Genomic DNA, 23,338 nt, shown 5'->3' on the forward strand with positions numbered 1-23,338 from the left:
CCGCAAGTGTTGTGTCATACCCTGTAGCCACCGGCGATGAGGACCGTGACGTGAGGAAATCAACGAGCTTATTGGAACAACTTCAACAGGAAGAAGAAGACCAGAAATGGGATAAGTTTCAATTCATTTGTCCGATGCCCCCCTCCGTGCTCCTAGCCTCTCCTTTGTAGAGCTGCTGACCCTTAGCTTGGGTCGTGGGCTCGGTCTTAGTGGCACAACAGCCCATTATACGATCTAGCAGATATGGGTCATGTGTTACATATTGATGTCCAACTCGATGGCATCATCCCCTATCCGCATCGCGTCTATTGCACCCTCCTCGCCGCGCCACCATCACACCAGCCGACATGAGCAGATCTAGTTAGCGGCTAGCCTACGCCCTATGGCGGCGCACCTGGACATTGGTGCCTCGTCCTCATGGCGATGGCGGCCGGCCGCACGACCGGATCTAGGCAGCACATCGTCCTAACAGCGACAGTGGCTGGCCGCACCCACCCCGGCTAAGAGGTTCAGTGATGATGGCAATGAGACCTCGGGCTGACAAATTGATTTTGACGTCCATATCCAAGGTGAGATAGTTGCTCCCATCCAATACAAGTTCAGTAAAATTCTTTTAAAAAATATCAGCCATGTCTATATGAAATGACTATGTATTTATTAATTTACTATGAGTAAATTAAATAATATGCAATTGATGTAATTGAGCAAAAACGCAAGTCAATATGAGTCAAGGATCATGGTTTAGTCCTTCTATATCTTGAACTCCACTCTTGATGGAATAGGTGGCACTACAGTCATAGTCAAAGATATAGTCTCTATACTATTAAATATTGAATAGACACAGTGAAAACAATCATCATGTTGTTATACAACGTGGTGTAGATCTCACAGTAGTTAGTGAGAAAATCGCTGCTATGAGCATGGACTGTATCAAATGAGACGGGTGACACTACAATCGCAGCCGACGTCATAATCTCTGCCTTGTGTTTTGCCAATATGATAGAAGGTAGTCACGAATTTACAATTATTTTGCATTGATTTCTACGAATTATTTAAGCATATTTGAGGCTTAAATAAATAATAAATGAAGAAAAAATATGTATTCCAATAAAGAATTTGCAAAGAAAATGTTTACAAAGAATAAATAAAAATATATAATAAACTACAATATATTCAATAACGGAGTATTACTGAGGTAATACATTTAAAATGCAGTACTACACATTATTTATGTAATTTCTAAAGACATGAGGAAATGCATTGATTCAAGTTTGAGGGGGGGGGGGGGCGGGGGGAGGGGACTAGGGTTAGCCAACGCGGTCGCGTCATCGTCCAGCACCACCGTCGCCTGAAGCGTCGTTGGATGTGCGCCACCTCTTCCGGTTGGGGGTGTAGCCGCCACTTGGCCGGTGGCATTCATGTCGTCGCCCACCCTTGTGTTGCCTCCCCCGAGTGATCAGTTGCGTAAGGGCCGCAGTCGGCTTATGCTAGAGGGGCATTTTGTACCGCCACCAGATTTCAGGATGGAGAGTTGACCACCATTGCTTTGAGAGCAAGACGACACACATACCGTACTTACGAGGCTAGGGCCACCATCGACGGAAGGCCAGTGAAGTGGGAGGCTCGAAGGCCAGCACCGCCATTGAGGTGGAGGCCATGTGGACGGCCGTGGTAGCACTACGGTGGTGTCAACATTGAGGCTACCGACGATGTTGCTCAATTGAGGAGATAAAGGATAGCTATCTCCGTCTCCAACGTCATCAGTGCGGTGAGAACATATCCTATTGTTATAGTCATAGATTGGAGTGCTTATTGTTGGGGTGGTTGATTTGCGATACTATGTTATAGAATATTGTATAAGTATGAACTCGGAAATTGATTGAAAAATCAGATTGTATTATTACATTGTTGATGTCATATACATACATTTTAAATGGGTGTCTAATGGACACGACAACCGCTAATTGCAGTTATCAATACTGCAAATGGCAGTTACTAATGTTGATTAGATTTGTGTCAAACACTTGTGTCGCAAATTAACAACAGCCGTCTGATTATATTACGCGTACGATTACTTGTTGCTGTGCAGACAAGTTCCACACGGTACAATAACATTCATAAAGTGAAAATGCGCCCAACAATTATCGTACAAACAAGAAGTAAAATACAACTGTTACGGTGAAGTCAAAATAAGTATTTTTGCGTGAAGATAAACCACCGCAGCTTTCACTGACCTGCAGGTCAAGGCAAGCTACAACGGACATAACTCCAAACTTTCCGTGCGGATTGCGGGGAGGAATGGGACAGAACCAATAAAAAAAGACCCGAGCTAACTAAAACACGGGGTAGCAAGCCAATCATGCCGCCAACCAGACCAATTGAGTTGAGGCATGCTCCCAGAGATGAGAGGCACCAGGGAGGCAGATGAAGTGCCGACTCGCGCGATGCTGGCCCTGTGCTTCAGAATCGCCATGCACAGGTAACAATGCAGTTGGAGTGCTGTCAGATTGTGATTCTGAGGGTATCAAGTTTGTCGCTGCACAAACCGCACAGGAGATCCAAATTTGCTGAGACTTTTCCCTCCACATCTGGTGTAGAACAAACACCTAAAATATGCTCTTTCCGATGGTAATTATCACCCAGTGGAACAAATATGCTAAACACCACCTATACAACATCAGGGGTCCGCGGGAACCTAAACTAGCTACACGCTACATTCTAAATTCAATTCCACAGCCAGGTGAATAACAATGGACGAGGAGCAATCTATGTAGGGTAATTGATGCATCTAATATATACGGAGTCTAATAAACCTATCACAGTACAAAAACGCCCAACCTGTTCTTCACATCGTAATCCAAAGCTTACAGGTGTGATCCACCGGCTGAGGTACCACGTGGAATGTAAGCATTAGATAAACAAAGAGAAAACGCAGAAATATATAGGTAAGCAATCACCAAGAAAGCAAAACATTACAGAATCATAGCAGTTCGGCACTCACCTGAAACATCTCAAACCTACCAGCATTTGGAGCTTATATCCAGCTGCCTCTATGCAAAAATTCACATAACATAGATCAATCACTTTTGGACAAACAAACAGTCGACCAAGACTGGTGTATAACAATGGAACAGGAGTTCAAGGAAAGCAGACAACCTACCTTATGCGCCTGTATGAGAGGTACAAATCCATAGTAGAACAGGAATAGAAATGGTTTCTCACAGAAGACAATCTTAGTAACAATATTAGCTGTTTTTAGTACGGTCGCGAACGCAAACCACCACCCTGGTTCCTATTAGGTCCATGGCCACCACCATCTCTGAAATTATCCCTGCGTCCACCACCATAGCCACCACCACGACCACCACTGCACAGCACATAACAGTACCAAAAAAATAATATAAGCATCATCGACATGAATCATGATTTAGTACACATACACACTGAGGGATACACTGCTAAGAGCAAAACTACAAAGCACAATATCCCATATCTTTTCGTTGTGAATTATTATCAAGTAGTTTCCTTTCCCCTTGGCCCTTGCACATTGTTAAATACACAGAAACATAATTTCAACGCAGAAACATTAGCACAAGACAATAGTACACTAATCTGTACTGATTTCCCATGCCATCCCTGTGTCCCCACATACTTTCCCCTCCCATCAGTGAATTACTGAATTGTATGGTACTCCAATCAATCGATAAATCGCTTTGTTCAACAAATTAGATTCTGTACAGTTAGGACACAGTTCAAGCAACAAAAGATAATTGCTCCAGCATTTACCATCATGTATACCTTATACATCGTAAAGGGCCTGAAGTGCGAAAGCAAGTACAGATCTTTGGGCTTTACGTTTCTGATCAACCATTAGTGTTTTGTGTAATATAAGAATTTACTAATACATAATTTGCTTGGACAATATCCAGTACTCTCCAACTGAAGTTAATTAAAAATCTAGACCAAAATGGAAGTGTTAACAGTGTGCAGCATATACTACCGAACATGCACCATTTTTTTTCAATGGGAATACTGGAATCATTCATTGGTCATTGCTGAATAGTATGTGAAAGTGTGTGGCAGATGCAAATCCCTGGACCATCGAATTACAATACAAGGTACTACTAGATTCAGAATAGCGTGCAATTAGATAATTTAATTTGATACGCAGTTCCAGATTTTGCATGTAGCAGATAAACAGATGAGAAGTACTTACCCATGACCATAAGATGGTGCTCTGGGTGCTGATTTTTCAGCCATCACAACACTGATTTTGTAGCCTCTCATGTCATAATCTGGAACATGAACAGAATAGATGAATTACAAACTGCACTGGAATATGCATTGGACAAGTGGATATCATGAAACAATGCAAAACTCAACAGCAAGCTTACTGTTATAGAATCCACCAGCTGAATGAGCAGCAGAAGGATCTTCATAAGCAAGGCAAGCATCTCCTTTGGCTTTTCCAGACTCGTCAGTATAGATTTTTATGTTCCAGGGCCACTGGTCTTTGAAGCCACGTTTTTGTTTGATCCTCCCAACCTTTTAAAAGAAATAGTTGCTAACATTCAAAAAGCAGAACCTAATGCAACTGATTACACAGATAAATAGCAAGGGAAAAAGAAATAATGAAATTCGTACCATAACATTACAACTCATGTAAAACAAGATGCAACTCTATAAATGAGCTAATTACAAAGACTCGGCATAATGTAAAACCAACTGAATTCTACTCAATACAATAAGGAAAAGGAAAGAGAGGAATTGGTTCCACAACATAAAAAGTCACATAGAAACAAAATAAATTCAGAAAAATATAATAATAACTACAAAACGCAGTATAACGTAAAAATCAACTGTAATTTACTCAATAAATTTTCAATCAACAATGTCAAGTTACATTACATTATTAACTCAACATGAGAGTATAATTAAAAAACATAACTAGTTAACTACTTAAAGATTGTTCTACCTATTTGGGGAGTAGAACTGTTAACTATAAAATGCACTCATAAAGAACACCATTATTGACATACAAATCGACGTCAAACCAAACCGCCAAACTGATCCCTGTACTCCACAACATAACGTTTGGTATGTATGAGCACCTTCTTAAAAAATATAATAGGGTCCACAAACTCATGCACTAAAACATACTCCCTCCATTTCTTTTTATAGGTCGTATTAGGATTTGAGAAAGTCTTTTAAAGTATACTTTGGCCATTAATTTCTTACAATATATTATCAATTGCTACGAAATTAATATCTTAAAGATATGTGAAATACGAATCTATTGATATATCTTTTGTACAATAAACATGCACATAATTTGACCAATTGTTGATACAAAATTTATGAAGTTTGACTTTTTTTAATCCTAATACGCCCTATATTCTGAAACGGAGGGAGTACTATGAGTATTGACCATCGAAAAATCCTGAAGCGCATAGTAGATCAATATGAACATAGAAAATTCATATGCTAGCCTGCAAATACTAATTTATCAACATGGTTCAACTACACATCTATCATAGCTACTAGTGGCAAGTGAATAACGATTACAATGGGAAGGAGATAATTTTAGGACAATACAGATATGAGAAAAAGGGAAAGTAATGAATTCAATTAGAAAGAGAACTATAAATAATATATACCATTCTGGAAAGTGATATCTTCATAAAATATACAGTTACTGACAAAAAAAAGGAATTCAAGTGAAGGTAAATTATACCATGCCAATTCCTCCAAATAACTCCTGTAATTCCTCAACAGTGACATCAGGAGGCAAGTTTGAGATGTAAATCCTTGCGTTATCACATGTCTCATCACAGTTTGCATCACACTGCTTAACCTTCGAAGGTGGCTCAGGGGCAGCACTACCAGTATAACTGCCACCGCTGCCATGATAAGGTGGTGGTGCACCAACAGAACCTCCACCCCCAGGCATGGACCGACCACTGTACCCACCATCATATGTAGGCGGCAAACCCCCTTGGCCCCCTGGGGCACCACTACTATATGGGTTTGGAGGTGGGGCACCATAGCTTGGTGGGTATGAGCCTGGACCACCGCCATAGCTATTAGGAGGAGGCACCGCAGAATCTGAACCATAGGCATTGTTGCCACCGTAGGAGCTCGGAGGCGCTGCATAGTCACCAGCAGGCCCACCATAGGAAGGAGGCCCTTGCGGAGGAGTTTGTCCAAAGCTACCAGCATTGTAACCACCTTCATCTCCCCTTTGGTTGTTCTCCTGGTCTCGTCCCCCATAACCACCACCTCTGCCACCGCGGTAGTCATCAAAACCACGATCAATACCACCACTTCGATTATATCCTCCTCTTCCCCCTCCTCCTCCACTACCACCACGGCCACCGGAATTGAAATCCCCCCTATCTCTGTTGTGGCCACCTCCTCCAGAACCATAATCACCACCACCACGATTGTAGCCTCCACCACCTCCACCAGACCTGTTATACCCACCGCCACTGCCTCCACCTCCACCTCCACTTGGGCAAGGTGCCCCACACTTGTTGCACTCAGTCCTCCTCGCAAAGTTCACGTTGCCACAGCTGGATCAAGAATTTATAAATCTTTTAGGAAACAGTGACGTAGCAGAACCAATCATAGCAAAAGATTTAAGTTTTCTACATCATGGAAGAACTGATGCTACATATGACGAAAAAAACAATTATAAGAAACTATAGCCATCAAAAAAATCTTAAACCCTTCGAATAACCCTAAACCAATTTATAGATCTGTGAATGACTATTGTCAATGGCATACTAGCCTCAAATCAATTTACAAAGCCATGAGAATCTATGATTGAAATTTGTCATCAATGGTACTTAAGTCTCAGATCAATTTTTGGTAATCACAATCATAACAAGACACCCTATGCTCCAAACCATAAAATCTCATGAAAGCTCCATCTATCCAGACAAATCCTAGTATCCAACAACAGGTAACTACACAATCTACATATATAGGTGCAAATCAACTAAAGGAACAGGGAGCTAGCTACTGCACACCATGTCGCAAGCAAATCCTGATACAACAGCCAAATGATTTCATCACCAAAACACCACAAACAAAAAAGCACCCCAAAAGAGTGTAAATCTCAAGCCTACACACCAGAATTCCCAGGACAGTCCAGAACAACACGATTAAATCAGTCGAGTCCAACGAGGTATCGATGAACAAGCAATTCGAAACGCACCTCGCGTCAGGGCAAACCCAGTCGCCTTCGCGCCCTCCCCCGCGGCCGCGGCCGCCACCATCTCGGCCACCTCCACCTCTCCCGCCGCCACCGAACCCCCCGCCCCCGCCGCCACCTCTCCCGCCGCCGCCGCCGCCGTACCCTCCGCCTCCCCCTCCGCCTACATACCCTCCACCACCACCACTTCCATACCCTCCTCCACCACCGCCGCCTCCTCGCCCACGGCCGCCTCCGCCGCCACCTGCACAAGAACGAGTCACTCAGAAGCAGATCCAGAGAAACATGCACGCAGACAGACCATGGGATCCAGACGCGACCTCGGCCGCCGCCGCGGTAGTCGTCGGATCCGTAAGACCCCGACATGGGTTCAGGTCACGCCTAGGGTTTCGGGAGCGCTCGAGAGGACAGGGCGGAAAAGAGTATTCGCGATGCGGAGAGGTGTTTGGATTAGGGCAAAAGAGGTCGCACTTGGAAAGTGGAAGAGGGAAAAGTCGCAAATAGTAGTGGGCTATTATAGGCCGGCTTCTGCTGGATCTGGTTAAGTTGGCTCAAAATGGGCCGATTGCTTGGAGCCTGTATCTTCAATTTTAGGAAAAAAATTCATTTTACCTCTCTCAACTATTTTGTCCTAGTCCGTTTTTCCTCTTAATCGTAAAATCAGATATTTTACCTCTCTCAATAATAAAAACCGGTTATAATCTCTCTCTAACCCCAATTCAGGATGGTTTTGGTCGATATGGACGAAGTGACGTGGCAAACTTGCCATGCTAGCACTCAAATAAAATCCACAGCCTCAATTTTTTTTTTAAATTAGTCCCTCCGTCTACACCCAACAACCCGAGCCCACATGTCAGTGACCTGAGGAAGGGGAAGGCGTGGTCGTGGTGCACACGACCTCACTGGTGGCAGGTAACGCTTCGGCTTGCTCGAGCGGGGACTACGGTAGCTGCGTGGGACCTGTGCGGTCTCAGTCGTGGGGTTCAAGGTGCTCTAGGTGTGGTCTATGACGTGCAGGGTAGAGACGGTGGCTAGGGCTTAGCGGCGGCACACGAGCAATGACGATCTCCCCCGATTGAGGGCAGCTTGAGCATCTACAGGCTTCTAGTGTCTTCACCGTGCCTTTAGTTGAAGCTGAGAGAGACTAAGGACCTCTGGCGATGGTAAGGTGAGGTAGCGTAAAGAGCTCAGCAGCGGTGACGGTCTCCCGGTCTCGGTCTCCTGCGATTGGCAGAGGGGAAATGCTCAGTAGGGGGTAGGAGATGATGTTGGCGCAAGGGATTGGCCGGAGCTTCACCGAGGCGACTGGGTTGCTTCACACGGCAGCGACCGGAGCCGAGGAAGAAGGTGTGGCCGGTTTGCGTCGGGTCCTAGTCCTCGCATGAATGGCAAAATGGAATCAGTGAGGTACGGCGAACATGGTGACGCACTCAGTTTCGATGGAGACTCACTGGGGAGGAAATGGCGCGGTTGTGAGCCCGCCAGCACCAGAGAAGAAGCTCATATTCCGTGCGAACCACGAGCTCGCGTCTTGGTTTATTGAGGAAAATAGAAGGGAGTAGCGTGGACAGTGTGTTGGCGTGAGGAGGGGCTATTTGGAGAAGGTTTGGCACCGGTCCATGGATCGGGTGTACTTGGTTTCTCTAGGTGGCATGCCAGAGGGGAGACGATGGCGATGCGACGGTTCACAGGCGCTGGCACGAGGGCGATCGAGTGCTTGTGTGACTTGGCTCGAAGGCGAGGGCGTAGAGGGGGTGTGTGGCACGCGCCCTCACCCATGACGCGTGTTAAGGGGATTTTATTTGAGCGCTGGCATGACAAATTTGCCAACTCACTTCGTCCACATCGGCCAAAATCACCCTGAATCGGGGTTAGGGAGGAATTATAACCGATATTGACTGTTGAGGGAGGTAAAATATCCAGTTTTATGATTGAGGAGGGGAAAACGAACTCGAACAATAGTTCAAGAGGCAAAATGGACTCTTTCTTCAATTTTAATAAGGCCCAGTGTCACTGTAGAAGAAAGACCCAAGATGTAGTTTGGGCTTTAGATTGGATAGCTCCTTTGCTTCTGTTTGGCCCAGCAATTTTTCTTTAAGGATTATTTTTATATTTTTGAAATTTAAAAATTATAAATATATGTGTACGTTTTGAAATTTTACAATTCTATACTCCTATCGTCTTTCTAGCTAGGAAGGGCAACAGGTAGCATAAGGCCTTTCCAACGGACGATAGATTTAGAAACATAAAAACGTAGTGTTCCAATACTCTCAAAATTCAGAACACTATCGAAATGGTCATGAAAATATTTTTATAGTGTAGATGATGCTATAATATAGTGGTCTAGAAAATTTCAATGCAAATAATTACTTATACAATGAGAAACAAAAAAAAAATGATTTTCAACATCTTTGAAATTTATCTTTTTTATTTCTCATTTTAAAGGTCATATTTTTAGAGAGCTAGATGATAGTTCCTCTATACCATATTTTTTTCAGGATTTTTTATAACTATTTCGATGGTGTTTTGATTTTTTAGAGCATCGGAACATTGCATTTTTTATTTTTTAAAAAACATGTCGCCTGAGTATAGAGTTGCAAAGACCCATATATTTGCAATTTTCGGATTTCAAAAAAGGTTATGCAGCTCCTATGCTTCTGCACTGCGTAGGACGTTAGATATGCGTGACCTTTTCTGAATCAAGTACACGGGTAGCACGATCTTCGAAAGTCAAGATCGTTTCCTTGTGGACGTAATCTACCAGGTCAGATCTCACTACTGGACACCGGCAAGCATGTTTGTATTTTCTTAATCGACGACACGAGTTACCAATAGTCTGCAACAATAATGGATCAAGTTGATCATGAACACACAATCTTTCGTACACAGGCTCCACGTCGCCCAATGCCGACAAGGTGACCACCACTGATCACCCGCGCCTACATTGCCGCACGTCTGCGCCATTTTTTTACTCGCTGACGAGCGTTGTCACGTATATAAACCGTGCGCCTCCCGCCATTTCCACACAGCCGAAGCTCTCCGTTGATCTCCTCCTCCGAGCGATCGATCGAGCACCGGTCTCCAAGCAACAATGGTGGCCTTCCTCCCCCTACACCCGCAGCCCCCCGCCTCCTGCCACGCCAGCGCCGGTCCCGTCGCCGCCTGCCGCCCACGGCGATAAGAAGCTGGTGGTGATGAGGGTGGAGGGCCAGAGCTGCGCGCACCGGGGCTCGCAGTGCCTCGACGGCGCGGCGCCGCTGCCAGGGGCGAAGGTGTCGGTCACCTGCCGCGACAGGAAGAACCGCGTCATGGCGTGGCGGTCGCCCGTCGCCGACGGGAACGGCTACTTCCGTGCCGATTTCGGCGTCGAGCGCGCCCGCGACTACTTCATGGAAGACCCCCGGGAGGCGTGCTTCGTGCGCCTGCTCTCGTCGCCGGACGCCAAGTGCAACGGCATCACCAACATCAACCACGGCATGGAGGGCGCGCCGCTCCGCGACGAGGGCAAGCGGTGGACCGGCCAGGTCGGCTACGAGAACGTCGTGTACGCCGCCGGACCGCTCGCGTTCAAGCCGGCGAGCTGCGTGCCCACGCGTCGATACTGATCGCGTACGCCCGTTCGTTTCCATGGCATGCGCATGCGCATGTGCGCGCGCGCGCGTTAGAATAGTGTGCCACGCCATTGATTAGCACACGTATGTGCTAATGATCCGACAAAAGTGATTCATGTGTCATCCGGAGGGTGATTTCGATTCTTTTCTTTTAATTGGTGTCGTTTGTGTACAGTGTCTGTAAGCTAATTTTGTCATGATATATGAGTATGTGAGAAGTTAATTATTTATAGAAAAGTGTCAGATTGCAGTACATAGGTATCCACCATCAGGCAAGAAGGGATTGTGCCGCTAAGGTTATTGTAACAGAGATCAAGGATTTCTAGACTGGGGCTACAAAAAGATTCCAGAGTTTTGGTGTATAGGTATTGGCCCTTCAAACCGAGATCGAAAACGTCTATATATAAAGGAAGAAGGGTGTCAAATCTAAGACTGGTGAAATTGCTAAGGTTACGGATTAAGTTTTCAAATTTGTGCTCTAGTAGCTGGAGAAGCGCCGCCTGGTCGGGCAGGCACGGGACCGGCGGCGCGGCAACAGTGTCTAGTAGCTGCTGGTGTGACCGTGTGAGCACCGGCCGATGAAGGGAGAAGCGAGAACACGACGGCTGTGAGGTGGATCTGTAACAGCAGCAGCGATACTGCTTGCCATGGCCCATGACGCGCCATGGTGGTGGTGGCCATATCGGCAGCTGGCTTTGGGCTCCGACTGGCTAGTGTTGCCAACTTGTATGATCAAACAACCGCCATTGTTGGGAAGGGATGTTTGCCCAACGGACAGGACGCCCATTCGGGCATGCATACATTGGCATCAAGTTAATGAAAGAGACACCGTTCTTCATTCTCGAATCACTACTGTTCTATCATATTCCAACAGCGGACACTTGTTGCAAGTGAGCTTCTTCTACTTTCGCTGTGGGGTGTTATTTACGGTGCCTTGGTTTATACACACAGTGGCAGCTGGTTCACTGATTAATATGGCAGAAAACCCATGCCGAGTATCATGGGCCATATACATACGCAAGTTGGCCAATCTACCCTATCGGTTACAAGCTAGTCAAGGAATTTAGCTAGTTTTCTCCGAGTTCTTTTGACGCAGATAACAAAAAAAAGTTTGACACTCAGTTAAAAGTCTTGGTTTTCCTTCAATTTCCATCACCTAGTCAGTCAACCTCACATAAACACAAAAATGTGTAGTCGCAGCTGGCCTTATTAGGGAATCTGAGCTGAAGCACGTACAAGTGCATCACCATTCACCGTACGCAGACCAAGTCGACCAACAGAGGTCTTCTTACTCCATATATACAGTCATGCACATTCCCTATCTAGCGGTGCCTCTTGGGAGACAATGCACTCGTGCAAATCGTCAGCGAAAGCATTTGACATCGGCAAAGAGTTTAGCATGCATGCCACTGAGTTATGAAAATGGCGTCGCGAGGGGAATACCAAGCTGGTATGTCTCGTTGCTGCGTTCGAGCTCACATGGCTCCAGTAAAACAATTTGATACAACCAGGGGGGCAGCTGCGTTTACCTGGACAACGGTACACATGTAACTGCATAGGTAGCCGGCACCTGCGGCAACGCTGAACCGGAACAGCTCCGAGTAACATCAGGCTTGGGCCATCTGCACATGAACATCAAGGAGTCAGAATTTGATGGAGCAGCGAGCCACAGTGGCTATTACTCGCTTGTCGAAAACAGGTTGATTCTATTCTTGCTTCTGGCAAACTTGGGAACCCATTAGTTTAAATATACTTAGTCTTTCAAATATTATTCTTGAATGGCATGCATTGTTTAGTGAAAGAACAATAAGAAAATAAGTTTGGCACAATGCCATTGGAAATCATAATTTTCATTGAATATGGCAATGCAATTATAAAAACTTGCTCGTTTCGGATTTTCTTTTTAGTAACCAGAAGTTACCAATCAGTTGCAGAAGGGAGGGACTATGAAACCTGGTTCTGTATGTGAAAGGACAAGAGTACATATAACTAAAAGATTCAGGGACTAGAGCTATCACCATTTTCGCAGCATTTCTGTTCTTCAATGTAAAAAATGCTGCTTCAGCAAAGGCCTTTGCAGCTTCAGCATCTGCCTCTGCAGCCTCTGCTTCTCTCGCCGCTGCTTCAGCTTCTGCCATGATAGCCTCTGCCTCTGCAACTGCACGAGCAGCAGCCGCTGCGGCTTCCTCGGCACTCATGGTTGCCATACGAGCCAATTCAGCATCAACCTGAGATCTGGTAAGGGTTTTACTATCATCACTCCCTACTTTGAAGGGCTCTCTTTTCACGTCTTCCAGCAGCAGCATTTTGGGGCTTCGGCCCTCAGAGTACGGTGAACTAGGTGCTATCCTGTACTTCCGATTCACCTGTAATCTTCCATTGGGTCACATCCTGAAATGCTCAAGATTCTTTGCATGGGTAACTGTTGTCTAGTCGCTAGTCTAGTGCCAAGTTAACAAATAGCTAATTTTCATGGTTTAAGACGCTTTGCTTGCCCACAAAATTTGAGAACTATGCACCTTCTGACTGGCTCAGAATACAAACATTCAGCACTAAAAGATAAGTCATGAACACCAAAGAGCCCACAGTTCAAATAACGAAAAAATGGCACTTTGCTAAGTAAAACAAAAACAGCAGGATTGCAGTCTGACAAGGATTCGACATGAAATTGAACAAGAAACTAGTATGCAAAATTGAACAAGTGATTGCTGATACTGACAAATATGTCAGGCATTATAGTAATAGACTAATAGTAGAGTGACTGAACAAGTGTACGCACCATTTAGAAAACATGCATATGCCCAATCATGTATATCTTGGGAAACCTTCGTATATCCTATTTTCACAAATATGGTACGCCAACTGTTCCAGTTGTAAGAAAACTACGCTTCTGAAGGTTTCATGCAAAGGTTATACTTATCACCTAGTAGTTTCACCTTTGAATTAGTTTTATTACTCGCAAAGCATAAACATGAAGTAGGATATCAAAAATGGAAATTACCTTTATCAGTTCCCCGCTGGAGGCCAAGTCCTTCAGTTTTGCAGACAATAAGTGATCAAAATCACTAGGTGGCCAATATTGCTCCTACATAAAACATGGGTAAGAAACTGACTGTGCATGTAGCAAATACGAGAAAGCATGGCTCAATTGCAAATAAGCAGGTTTAAACATGATGATAGTTTCGAAAGGACATCACAACTCTGAAAGAAGACACAATGCAACAGCTTGCTTTTGACCAAGCTGGAAGAGGGTGAACACGAAGTAGGTTGCAGCTCTTGCACAAAAAGGAGGAAATCTTGTGTAACCTGACTTGTTTAATTATGGGATTATACTGTTTGATGTTTGTGTAGTGTAGTGTAGTTTTTGGTACAATACAATCAGGTTAGGTGTAGCGTAGTTTTTGTTTCTGGTGCGAAACTGTGTTTGCTATTTTGCTTAGGTTTTCAGGCGTTGTTGTGGATACAAGTCCACACAATAGATTTGTGAAATCTACAGGAGTAAGTCCGAAATGGAAGAACTCACAGAGGCTTGAGAGGGAGAGCACCAAAAAGCTATATTGAGGTATGTACTGTGAATGTTTATCAACCTTTACATGAAGCCAAGGGGGGTATTTATACTCGTGCTCCCCCTCTGGTGGATTACAGAAATGCCCATGAAAAGGGGGCAGGGTTGTGGGAAAGACGGTAATTTACCACCAGATATTTACAAGCATGCCCCTACAAAGAGGGGTCTAGATAGCAGCATTGGGCTGACACTGTAGCCCACACCATCTAGCTACTCCCCCTACCACTGACCTCACGGTGTCAGCGTCATGGGCCCCCACTTCCGGGATTCCTGGCGTGACTGAGGGAACCCAGGAATGCTTCGGATGGGGGCCCTCAGTCCTCATCCATGCCTGAAGACATTGCCCCCTTCGGCCGCCCTCAGGTGTATCAAGGGTGCCAACAGGAACCCTTCGTTTGGGGATCTTTCAGTGCCCTTTGGGCCTCCTTTGGTGTTGTCTTGGGGCCCTCCTCAGCCCTCCCCCTCCAAGCTGCTTCCGGTGGTGCCCCAAGGGCCACTTTCCACCTTCGGGCCACCTTTGGCATTGCCCTTAAGGTCTATTCGTGTCTCCCCTTCGGTTCCCTTTGCGTGCTTCCAAAGGCCATGTGCTTGCTCCTGAAGGTGGCTTCATCTCCTTTGCTTGGATGATTGGGGGCGAGAGTCCACTCCCCCAACAGGCGTAATGAACTTTCAAATAGATACAGGTGGCACCATCCATAGCCACCTAGGCAGGCAGCCTGCCGATTTGGGCAAAACCGCGGTGGCTGGGTAGCATCACCAAGTCTGATTTTTTATACATCGTATCAAAATAAAAACATTGAATCTATATATGACGAGCTGTCTACTATGTAAAATGTTTGGCTGACCGAACACAAACAGAAGAGCAAATAGCATTTGACATTATACTAGAAAAAGACAACAACAATAGGAAATTTCATTTGTAGACAGACCATGAAACATATAGCTCTTGTACTAGAAAGAAACAAAAACAAAAGAGGGATGTACACCTCTATGTAAGTAGCAATAGTAGTTCTGTGTGACCCCGTAGGCTCATCCAAGTTCTTTATAGCCTCCATTATAATATTGTCTAGCCTGCAGGAAAGCCAGTAAACTAGAGTGGAGCATCCAAAATATCTAGTTTTCTATTGATGACACAAAGAGGAAAAAGAATTAAATGCCAGATTTATGCATTGGACTTGTACATATATAATTACCTTGACTGAGGTTTCTTAGGATTTGAAGTATTTCGTGCTTCACTAGACACTGATGCTATAGGCTTTGCATCAGCAATCTCGTCATCAACATCAGAAGTAACTGTGCTGATTGCCGTGGAGTGATCATTATTCTTAGTAGTTCGGGTTTTCTTCACAGCAGTCCTCCCCTTTTCACGAGAACCCGATGTAGTGACAATTGCATTCATGTTGCGCCACTTGTCCTAAGTAATAATTAGTATAAAATAGGGGATGGACATTAAGATTGAAAATGAAATCTGGAAATTTAACACCAAATGATACATGATTCAAAGAATACCAAAATTTAGAATTGCCTTCACTAAAGCAAGCTTAAGTAACTGTAATGAAGTGAACAGTTCTAACCTTTAGGTCAACATTCGAGCGATAGGACAAGGTGGAACTAAATTCTGGATCTTTCAATATTGTGCGCCAATTTCCAACTCCATATCTTGCTACTCCAGCTCTAAGAGCAGCCTCTTCCTCGGAAGTCCACCTCTGTTTTGGAACCCCCATGCTTAGGCCTAATCTCCTTGGTCAAATACAATATGAACACAAATGTGCACCTTCTAACCTGAATTCAATCCATTAGAACATTGCGAATGCTGTTAGAGCAAACAACTACAAGGAATGTGACCAGTGCTGGACTACATTAGCTTACACGCACTGCAATCATTGAATATTCTGAAATCTCAATTATAGGGATATTTTGACCCAAAAAATCCAACATGCGCCGATACATTTAACAGAAATGAATGATTCTTTTAATATGTACAACATCCAGCCATTCTTGGCTAAAGCAGCAAACCATGTTTACATCATAACTTGAATATACCAAATAATAGGGAGGAAAGTATGAGGTATCATGCAATCTGTAAAAACCTAGAAATCATTGAAGAAAACATTTTCCGTATTGTATCTCAGAGGCTCAATTATCATTAATGTCAAATACAGCCTATCATGGCCGTCATAGTATGGATATGAATCAAATAGTACTAAACTCAAAAACAGCCTCTGTAATCATGAGCAAGCGAAGCTGCAAATTAGGGCTTGCAAGGCAACTTCAGAACTATTTGTTTCTCAGAAAATAATTTGAGCTACGACATGAAAAGGTGGCAACTGGTAAGTCAAAGCATCTCCCAATAAGTTTTGTACATTTCTATTTGATACATGAGAAATCCCATTGCTATGACAACAACATCGTGTCCTAACCACCTAAGGGGCTAAGATACTAAAACAAACCAAGAGGAATACCAGTGCAAAATATAAGACATTCGCAAACTGATGCTGATAAAAGTGCCATGTGAACAGGAAATAGAAGTATAGAGTAAGTAATAAAAAAACAACATGGGAGCATTTTCAGAAGCTGGAAATTGCTTCGCCATGCCTCTCTTTACCTGAAACTCTCCAGGACGCCATCCTAATATTTTTTGAAATACACGTGAAAATATATTGCTTCCTCGTAGCTTAAGCTTTTGTTAGATGGTTGGCGTAACAAACTCAATAACAATCAAAGCAGAAAATGATGAGTATCAAACCTATTTAACACATTCATCATCAAAATCCGAAAAATGTTATTCTGGCATCTAAATGGCTAGTCTGGGTACGACTGCACACACGATGGCCTAAGTGCCAACAAGACCGGTCCAGTCAAGCATACCAGTATCACCAGGGGGCAGATCTACCACCCCGGCGAACTCTGGCAGCCGCCAGAGGTGGCCGATGGCGCAACCCCCCCCCCCCCCACCCCCATACACACCGAGCGACGGCGAGGGAGAACACCATCGCAGTCTCCCTCGATCAGCATAAGGGGGGATAGAAGGGGAGCGCTGACTTACTGTTGCTGTCGATGGAGGAGCTGCGGTAGACGAAGGATGCCACCCTGGCCGGCCTCGCCTCGCCCCGGGGATCTCTCACGGTGGATGGGCGACGCGTGCGGAAGGCAGAAGCCAGAAGCCGAGAGCGAGAGCGCCGGCGGGTGGATGGGTGACGCGTGGTGATCTAGAGCGAGAGCGCCTATGCTTAGATAGTGTTTGCTATAGAACTACAGTGTTCTGATACTTCTTCCTTTGATCTGAGTAAGTAGGTTAGTAGGCTACAACGGCTACAACTGTTCATATGTTGTTCTATCCCAAAAGGCCAAATAATCCATTACTAGTATGCCGGATAAACCTACTTATGTTTGACTCCTTATAGATGGGCTGACATCTATCGATTCCGATCAAAGAAAAAAAAAGCTTTTCGTGGCATCCAATTGTAGGCTCTGATATTAATGGTACAAATGAGATAGATGATCATATGAGATGAATAGACGTCTCGATAAATTTTTTTATATCAATAATCTTTTTCTATTTGGATCATTCAATGTAGCTCAAAACTAAAACAAAAGCATAAATAGAGAAAAGTTTTTAAAAAAATAGAGACAACATGACTCCACAGATGATATATGAACCATATGTTCTATTTAATATCAATCCATGTATCTTAGCACTCAAAAGATCACAACTTGCAAAGAAATATGAAAAGATGAATATCGAACAACGGAACTCTCCAAGTTGATTATCTAGAGGCAGTGTAATTTAAGACCTTATTACATAAGCGTGTGTATGCGAATTTTATGCCTATAGCAACAAGAAAAATAACCTCACAAGATGCTGAAATTTCAGCCTAAAATTCAAAACGAAAATCAAATTCAGAAATCGAAAAACTTGCAAACTTGCAAGGGAACTATAAAGTGAAACTAGAAGGATGTGAGCATAATAACATGAAGAAAAATAAACTTTATTACAGTAGAGATCAGTCCTATTTTAAACAAATTACAAAGATTTTTTTTTACAAAGCTCTTACCTAATATGGCTAAGCACTCTTCTTTCTCTTCTTAAAAAAACTCTAGCACAAAGATCTCAAATAGATAGCACAAGGAGTTTAAAATGGCTCTTTTCTCTCATCTCGTAGCCATATCCTTCTATTTATAAGCATAGAAAATTTGACTCTTAAATTTTCTAATTTTTCCAAAATATCCCTCTCTTGTAGTACACTCGTATCTAACATCGAGTGCATTTTGTCCATTTTCTTCTCGATTTATCTAACGGTCGTGGCGACTTCACAATTTAGCTTCGTCTCGATGCAAGCTTCGCGATGGTGCCACGTACTCCTCTAGTCTTCCCACAATTTTGAGGTCAAACCGCGAAACTCTAGCACACTTCTCAAAGTATGACTCCCCACTTGTTTATACCTTAAGAAAGCGCTTCGATATTGACACGTATACTCCATCTTACAATCCTGACCGATGGCAATTCTCTCCCGCTCCTGATCTCTCGGACCGCCTTATCACTTGCACCGTTATTCTCTTCGATTGACTTTGTTAACACACTGTCTCCATGCGCATTTCATGCTTTGCTTAACCTCTACGTATTTAGCTAGGATCACCATTGACTCGTCCGACCTTCTTGGTCCCGATCATCCCATCATCGACTGTCAAGTTGCATCCATCACGTGCACACTAGGAGACAAGCAATCACATATCTCCAACTCCAATTCCAGTTAATTCATAATCAATATGATTAAATGAAATCCCATATCAATTCAAATCACATCAAAACTCATGCAAAATCGAAGATCATCAAATCAAATAAATATTAATGTTAATCACTTATCATAAGTAAACCAAGACACATTTCAATTTGGTTTCTCAAACACGTTGTATGCCCCACGAAGGACGCCATGGGCGTCATGGCCAGCACATGCGACACCGGTGAGAGCGAGCCATGCCAGGTCAGCCGTTGTCTTTAACCCTCGGGTAAGGTGGAGATAGGGGTGATGGCACCCGAAATGCTCTTCGTTGTAACCTCGCACGATGAACTACCCAAACAGAGCTTAGGATTTGGGGGTGTGGACCAACTTCCACCATGTTCCCTTTTCTGCTCTACCAATTTGTTTTTATATTTTATACCAATGTATCTAGATATTGCTTTAGATTTTCAAAAAAAATAAATCAAATTGCAGTTCTACAAAACTATCCATACACCGTTATACAAAACTGTCCATACACTGTTATAAATTTGCCAAACAAAATACATCAAATTATTTTTCCATTTTGTTTGTAGCTATCCTAATTATGCTTCTCATAATCAACTATTTAAGTGCAAATTTATGTTGATTTTGGCTTTTTTCAATCATAAACCTAAGCTCTAGTATTTTAACAGAAACAAATCTTTTATTTGATTTGCTTTTATGATCCCTAAATTCATACAAATTTGTTTGGATATTTGTTCCAACTTGCTTCTGAATATATTTTGGTTTACTTATAACTTTTAACAAAATGCTTATCTAGTTGGGTGAATAGGGAATAACATATTGATTTTTTTCTATTTTTATTGTTTGGTTTTGCCGTATATTAAAGTGGGATTTGAAAACAATGCGCTTAAAGCTCGGATGTAAAAAAAAAAAACGGGAAAAGGGGGTTTGCCTTCTGACCAGCTTTTGTCTAAAAGGGTTGCGCATTTTGCGGGTCTAACAGATGCATATGCAAGCATTAGCACATTACATAAAAAATATCGCCTCATAGCTTCGTAAATGAAAATACTTTCTTATTATCATACTTTTACTTGCTATGAATAATATATTTAAAAACTTAAGATAAAAGTGTATTTTTGAAGCATGCTAATTAAGTCAAAGCCGCGCCTTATATTTTGGAACGGGCAGAGTGTTTTTTTAAATAGATCACAGATTCACAGTCACTCAAGTGAATCAGTCAATTTTCAAACGTGGCCTTTTCACCTGGCGTCCTAGCCACGCCGGTTACGCTTCAGCGAAGCGATTGACCCATACGCCAAGCTCGTCGATCAGTTGCTCGGCGAAGCGTGACCAGCCGAGCGATTAGGCCAATCATATGATGGTTTACAATTGAGGTCTATTTCTAAAAAATAAACTAAAGGGTGAATACTTGTTGTTTATTTTAAAAATCTTCTTATTCGTGTGGTTCAACATTTTTTTATTAAATTTGTCACGAACAAATCAAATAGAAGAGGGTAGCAAACTGAAGAGAATTCGCATCAGGTCTTTTGAGAACAGGTGGAAAGTGGATATCCGATTATCCGGCTTTTTTGCATGATATTCGAATTATCAGATACATTTTGTCTTGATTATCCCTTTTCTATCTAGTACCATATCCAATCGTATTCGATTGTATCCAGGTTTTTTTAATGCGTTTTCCACCCCTATTCGAGATATTGCTTAGTCTTGCACATTGTTGTTCTACTTTGTGGCATTAGGTCATCTAAACTATAGATCTCATCTAGAATTGTAGTTTATCTTCAGCCTTTTTTTACTAGTATAGTCCACCTGTCAGTCAGGTAACCAAACGATGTACCCTTTTCTTTCTGCCCACACCGACACACGTTAGCATGCTTCTCGCTATCTTCACACAAGTTATGAATATCCTATGTACCAAGGCTTGACAATAGTTTCTTCAAAGATTCCTTTTATTTTAATCTGATATGACGGTCTATAGCTGCAAAATAATAAACAGCTATGTATCTTGGTATGCAGAAGCTAGGATAATTTTAATTGTTTTATTAAAAAAAGATTTGAGATCGCTAATGGAACATTGACTTCTACCAGAGATTCCAAGTCAATTACGGTGGAGATTAATTGTCACCAGTTTTCATTTGTTCAGAGATTGCATGGGAGAGTGAGAGACAGCATCCTTCTTGCTTACGGTTGAGTTGAAGCTCGTTCAAATTGCGGTAACCTGGCCAGCAAAACTGGAGCTTGAAAATTGGGATGGGTGAGCTCGATGAGCTGCTCAAAAGCCTCGAAACCAGCGAATGGATCCATTGATATATGCTATAGGCACCAAGGGTAAGCACCTATTACAACCGCCAATCCCTCTGGGAGTTGGATCAGATTTTCCATATCACAATATGCAGATGATATTTTGCTAATAATGGAGGCTTGTCCCATACAACTATTTGTGTTAAAAGCATTCCATAACACTTTTGCAGACTTTACTGGGCTTAAAGTGAATTACAACAAATCCATCATGGTGCTGATTAATGTCTCAGAGGGCAAAATGCAGCCTTTATCCAATACTTTCAACTGTCAGGTGGGCTCTTTGCCCTTCACTTATCTTAGATTACCCTTGGGACTAACAAAACCTAAGATTGAGCACTTCTTACTACTGGTTCAAAGAGTGGAAAGAAGAATGCCATGCTGCTCCTTGTATCTCACTCAGGCAGGCAAGTTGCAAATGGTGAACTCAGACCTCTCTTCTCTCCCTACTTTCTACTCCATAGCTTTATCTATCTAATTAATTATATGTGTACCCTCAAGCTTCTAGCTACTATAATTAATTAGATAGATAAATCTATGGAGAAGACAAATATCAATGCTAAAAAACCACCATTAGCAGCTTGGAAAATGGTGTTGAAGATGTTCCAAATTCATTGCCCAAGACAAAGGCCGACTTCTGACGGAGCGAAGCGGAGGCCCGTCGCCGGGAGGCTTGGGCCGGAGCGAAGCGGAGTCTGAAGTCGGCCCATTGGGGTGCGCCCTCCTTCACTCGGGGGGGTGCGGGGGGCTGGCCCCCCGCGGTACGGTACATATACCCGTCGCTAGGGTTCCACTGCGACCGATTCATTTATTCTCTTGTAAGCCGCCGCACGGCGTTGTAACCCGACTCTTGATAATAGTGAGGAGTGTTTGCTGGCTGGCGCCCGTGGTTTTTTCCCCTTCGAATTGGAGGGGTTTTCCACGTTAAATCTTGTGTCTCCGCTGTGATTGATCTTGTGTTCTTCGTCGTTTATTCGCCGTCATTCACAACAAATGGTACGTAGACCCAAGATAGAAGGAGGCATAGGGGTGATAAATCTGAAAATGCAGAATGAAGCGTTACTCCTCAAGAATATACACAAATTTTTTAGTAAAGCTGGTCTATCATCGGTTAAACTACTCTGGCAGAATTACTATAATTCTGGGCAGCTACCATGCATGAGAAAGAAAGGTTCCTTCTAGTGGAGAGATATTGTAAAATTGATAGATACATACAAAGGTGTTGCGACAGCAAGTATCGGAGATGACAGCTCCATAATTTTCTGCAAAGATATGTGGGAAGGGAGGATCCTGAGCTAGCATTTCCCTGAACTCTTTTCCTTCCCAACAAATGAAAATCTCTCTCTTCAGTCTATAAGAAGTCTTGATCAATTGCATCACCACTTTCGGTTGCCATTGTCGGTACAAGCATTTTTGAACAATTCACTGAGTTGGAGCAACTTCTGCAAAACATGGCCTTCACTGATGCACCTGATTCCTATTTCTATATTTTTGAGGGAATGCACATTTTTCCTCAGTCGAGGTTTACAAAGTCCTAATTGGTCATGTCCAAGTGCACCCTGCTTTTCGTTGGTTGTGGAAATCTAAGTGTCAATTAAAGCATAAGGTTTTCTTTTGGCTGCTTTAGAAGAACAGACTAAACACAAGAGGATTTTTCCGCATAAAATAAATATGTCATTTCCTTCATATACGTGTGATCTTTGTATCGAGGGTAGCTTCTACCGTTTCTTGTTGCAACGAGAGGAACTGAGCTAGTTGGTTGAAGGTGTAAATTTACGTTTAGATCACTCGAATTTGAGTCATCTTATATACGAATTTAAATGTCTATTTTCAAATGGTTATGTGCATGTTAGACGTCTTGTTGTCGTAGAGACAAGCACACCAGATACCAAAAGTTGTACTTCGA

General features: G+C 43.2%; 3 protein-coding genes across 3 annotated transcripts; 1 reads left to right on the top strand and 2 right to left on the bottom strand.

Annotated features, from left to right (window-relative positions):
* Nucleotides 1–2,594: 2,594 nt before the first annotated feature.
* LOC133886717 (transcription initiation factor TFIID subunit 15b) lies at nucleotides 2,595–7,686 on the bottom strand. Its single transcript, XM_062326551.1, has 7 exons — nucleotides 7,537–7,686; nucleotides 7,220–7,460; nucleotides 5,735–6,572; nucleotides 4,395–4,545; nucleotides 4,217–4,295; nucleotides 3,161–3,367; nucleotides 2,595–3,050 (listed from the first exon to the last, which is right to left on the bottom strand). The coding sequence occupies exons 1-6, from the start codon at nucleotides 7,580–7,582 to the stop codon at nucleotides 3,256–3,258; spliced, it is 1,467 nt and encodes a 488-aa protein (XP_062182535.1). The 5' UTR covers nucleotides 7,583–7,686; the 3' UTR covers nucleotides 2,595–3,050; nucleotides 3,161–3,255.
* Nucleotides 7,687–8,634: 948 nt separating this feature from the next.
* LOC133930499 (proline-rich protein 1-like) lies at nucleotides 8,635–10,821 on the top strand. Its single transcript, XM_062377160.1, has 2 exons — nucleotides 8,635–8,725; nucleotides 10,106–10,821. Exons 1-2 carry the CDS (start codon nucleotides 8,635–8,637, stop codon nucleotides 10,819–10,821), a joined length of 807 nt encoding a protein of 268 aa, XP_062233144.1.
* Nucleotides 10,822–12,202: 1,381 nt separating this feature from the next.
* LOC133886792 (single myb histone 6-like) lies at nucleotides 12,203–17,650 on the bottom strand. The gene is made up of 7 exons (XM_062326670.1): nucleotides 17,439–17,650; nucleotides 15,967–16,174; nucleotides 15,586–15,806; nucleotides 15,379–15,463; nucleotides 13,829–13,912; nucleotides 12,846–13,193; nucleotides 12,203–12,449 (listed from the first exon to the last, which is right to left on the bottom strand). The coding sequence occupies exons 2-7, from the start codon at nucleotides 16,114–16,116 to the stop codon at nucleotides 12,435–12,437; spliced, it is 903 nt and encodes a 300-aa protein (XP_062182654.1). The 5' UTR covers nucleotides 16,117–16,174; nucleotides 17,439–17,650; the 3' UTR covers nucleotides 12,203–12,434.
* Between the last annotated feature and the right edge of the window lie 5,688 nt (nucleotides 17,651–23,338).

The sequence above is a fragment of the Phragmites australis genome, chromosome 1 (genome assembly GCF_958298935.1).
Source record: "Phragmites australis chromosome 1, lpPhrAust1.1, whole genome shotgun sequence".
Classification (NCBI taxonomy): Eukaryota; Viridiplantae; Streptophyta; class Magnoliopsida; order Poales; family Poaceae; genus Phragmites; species Phragmites australis.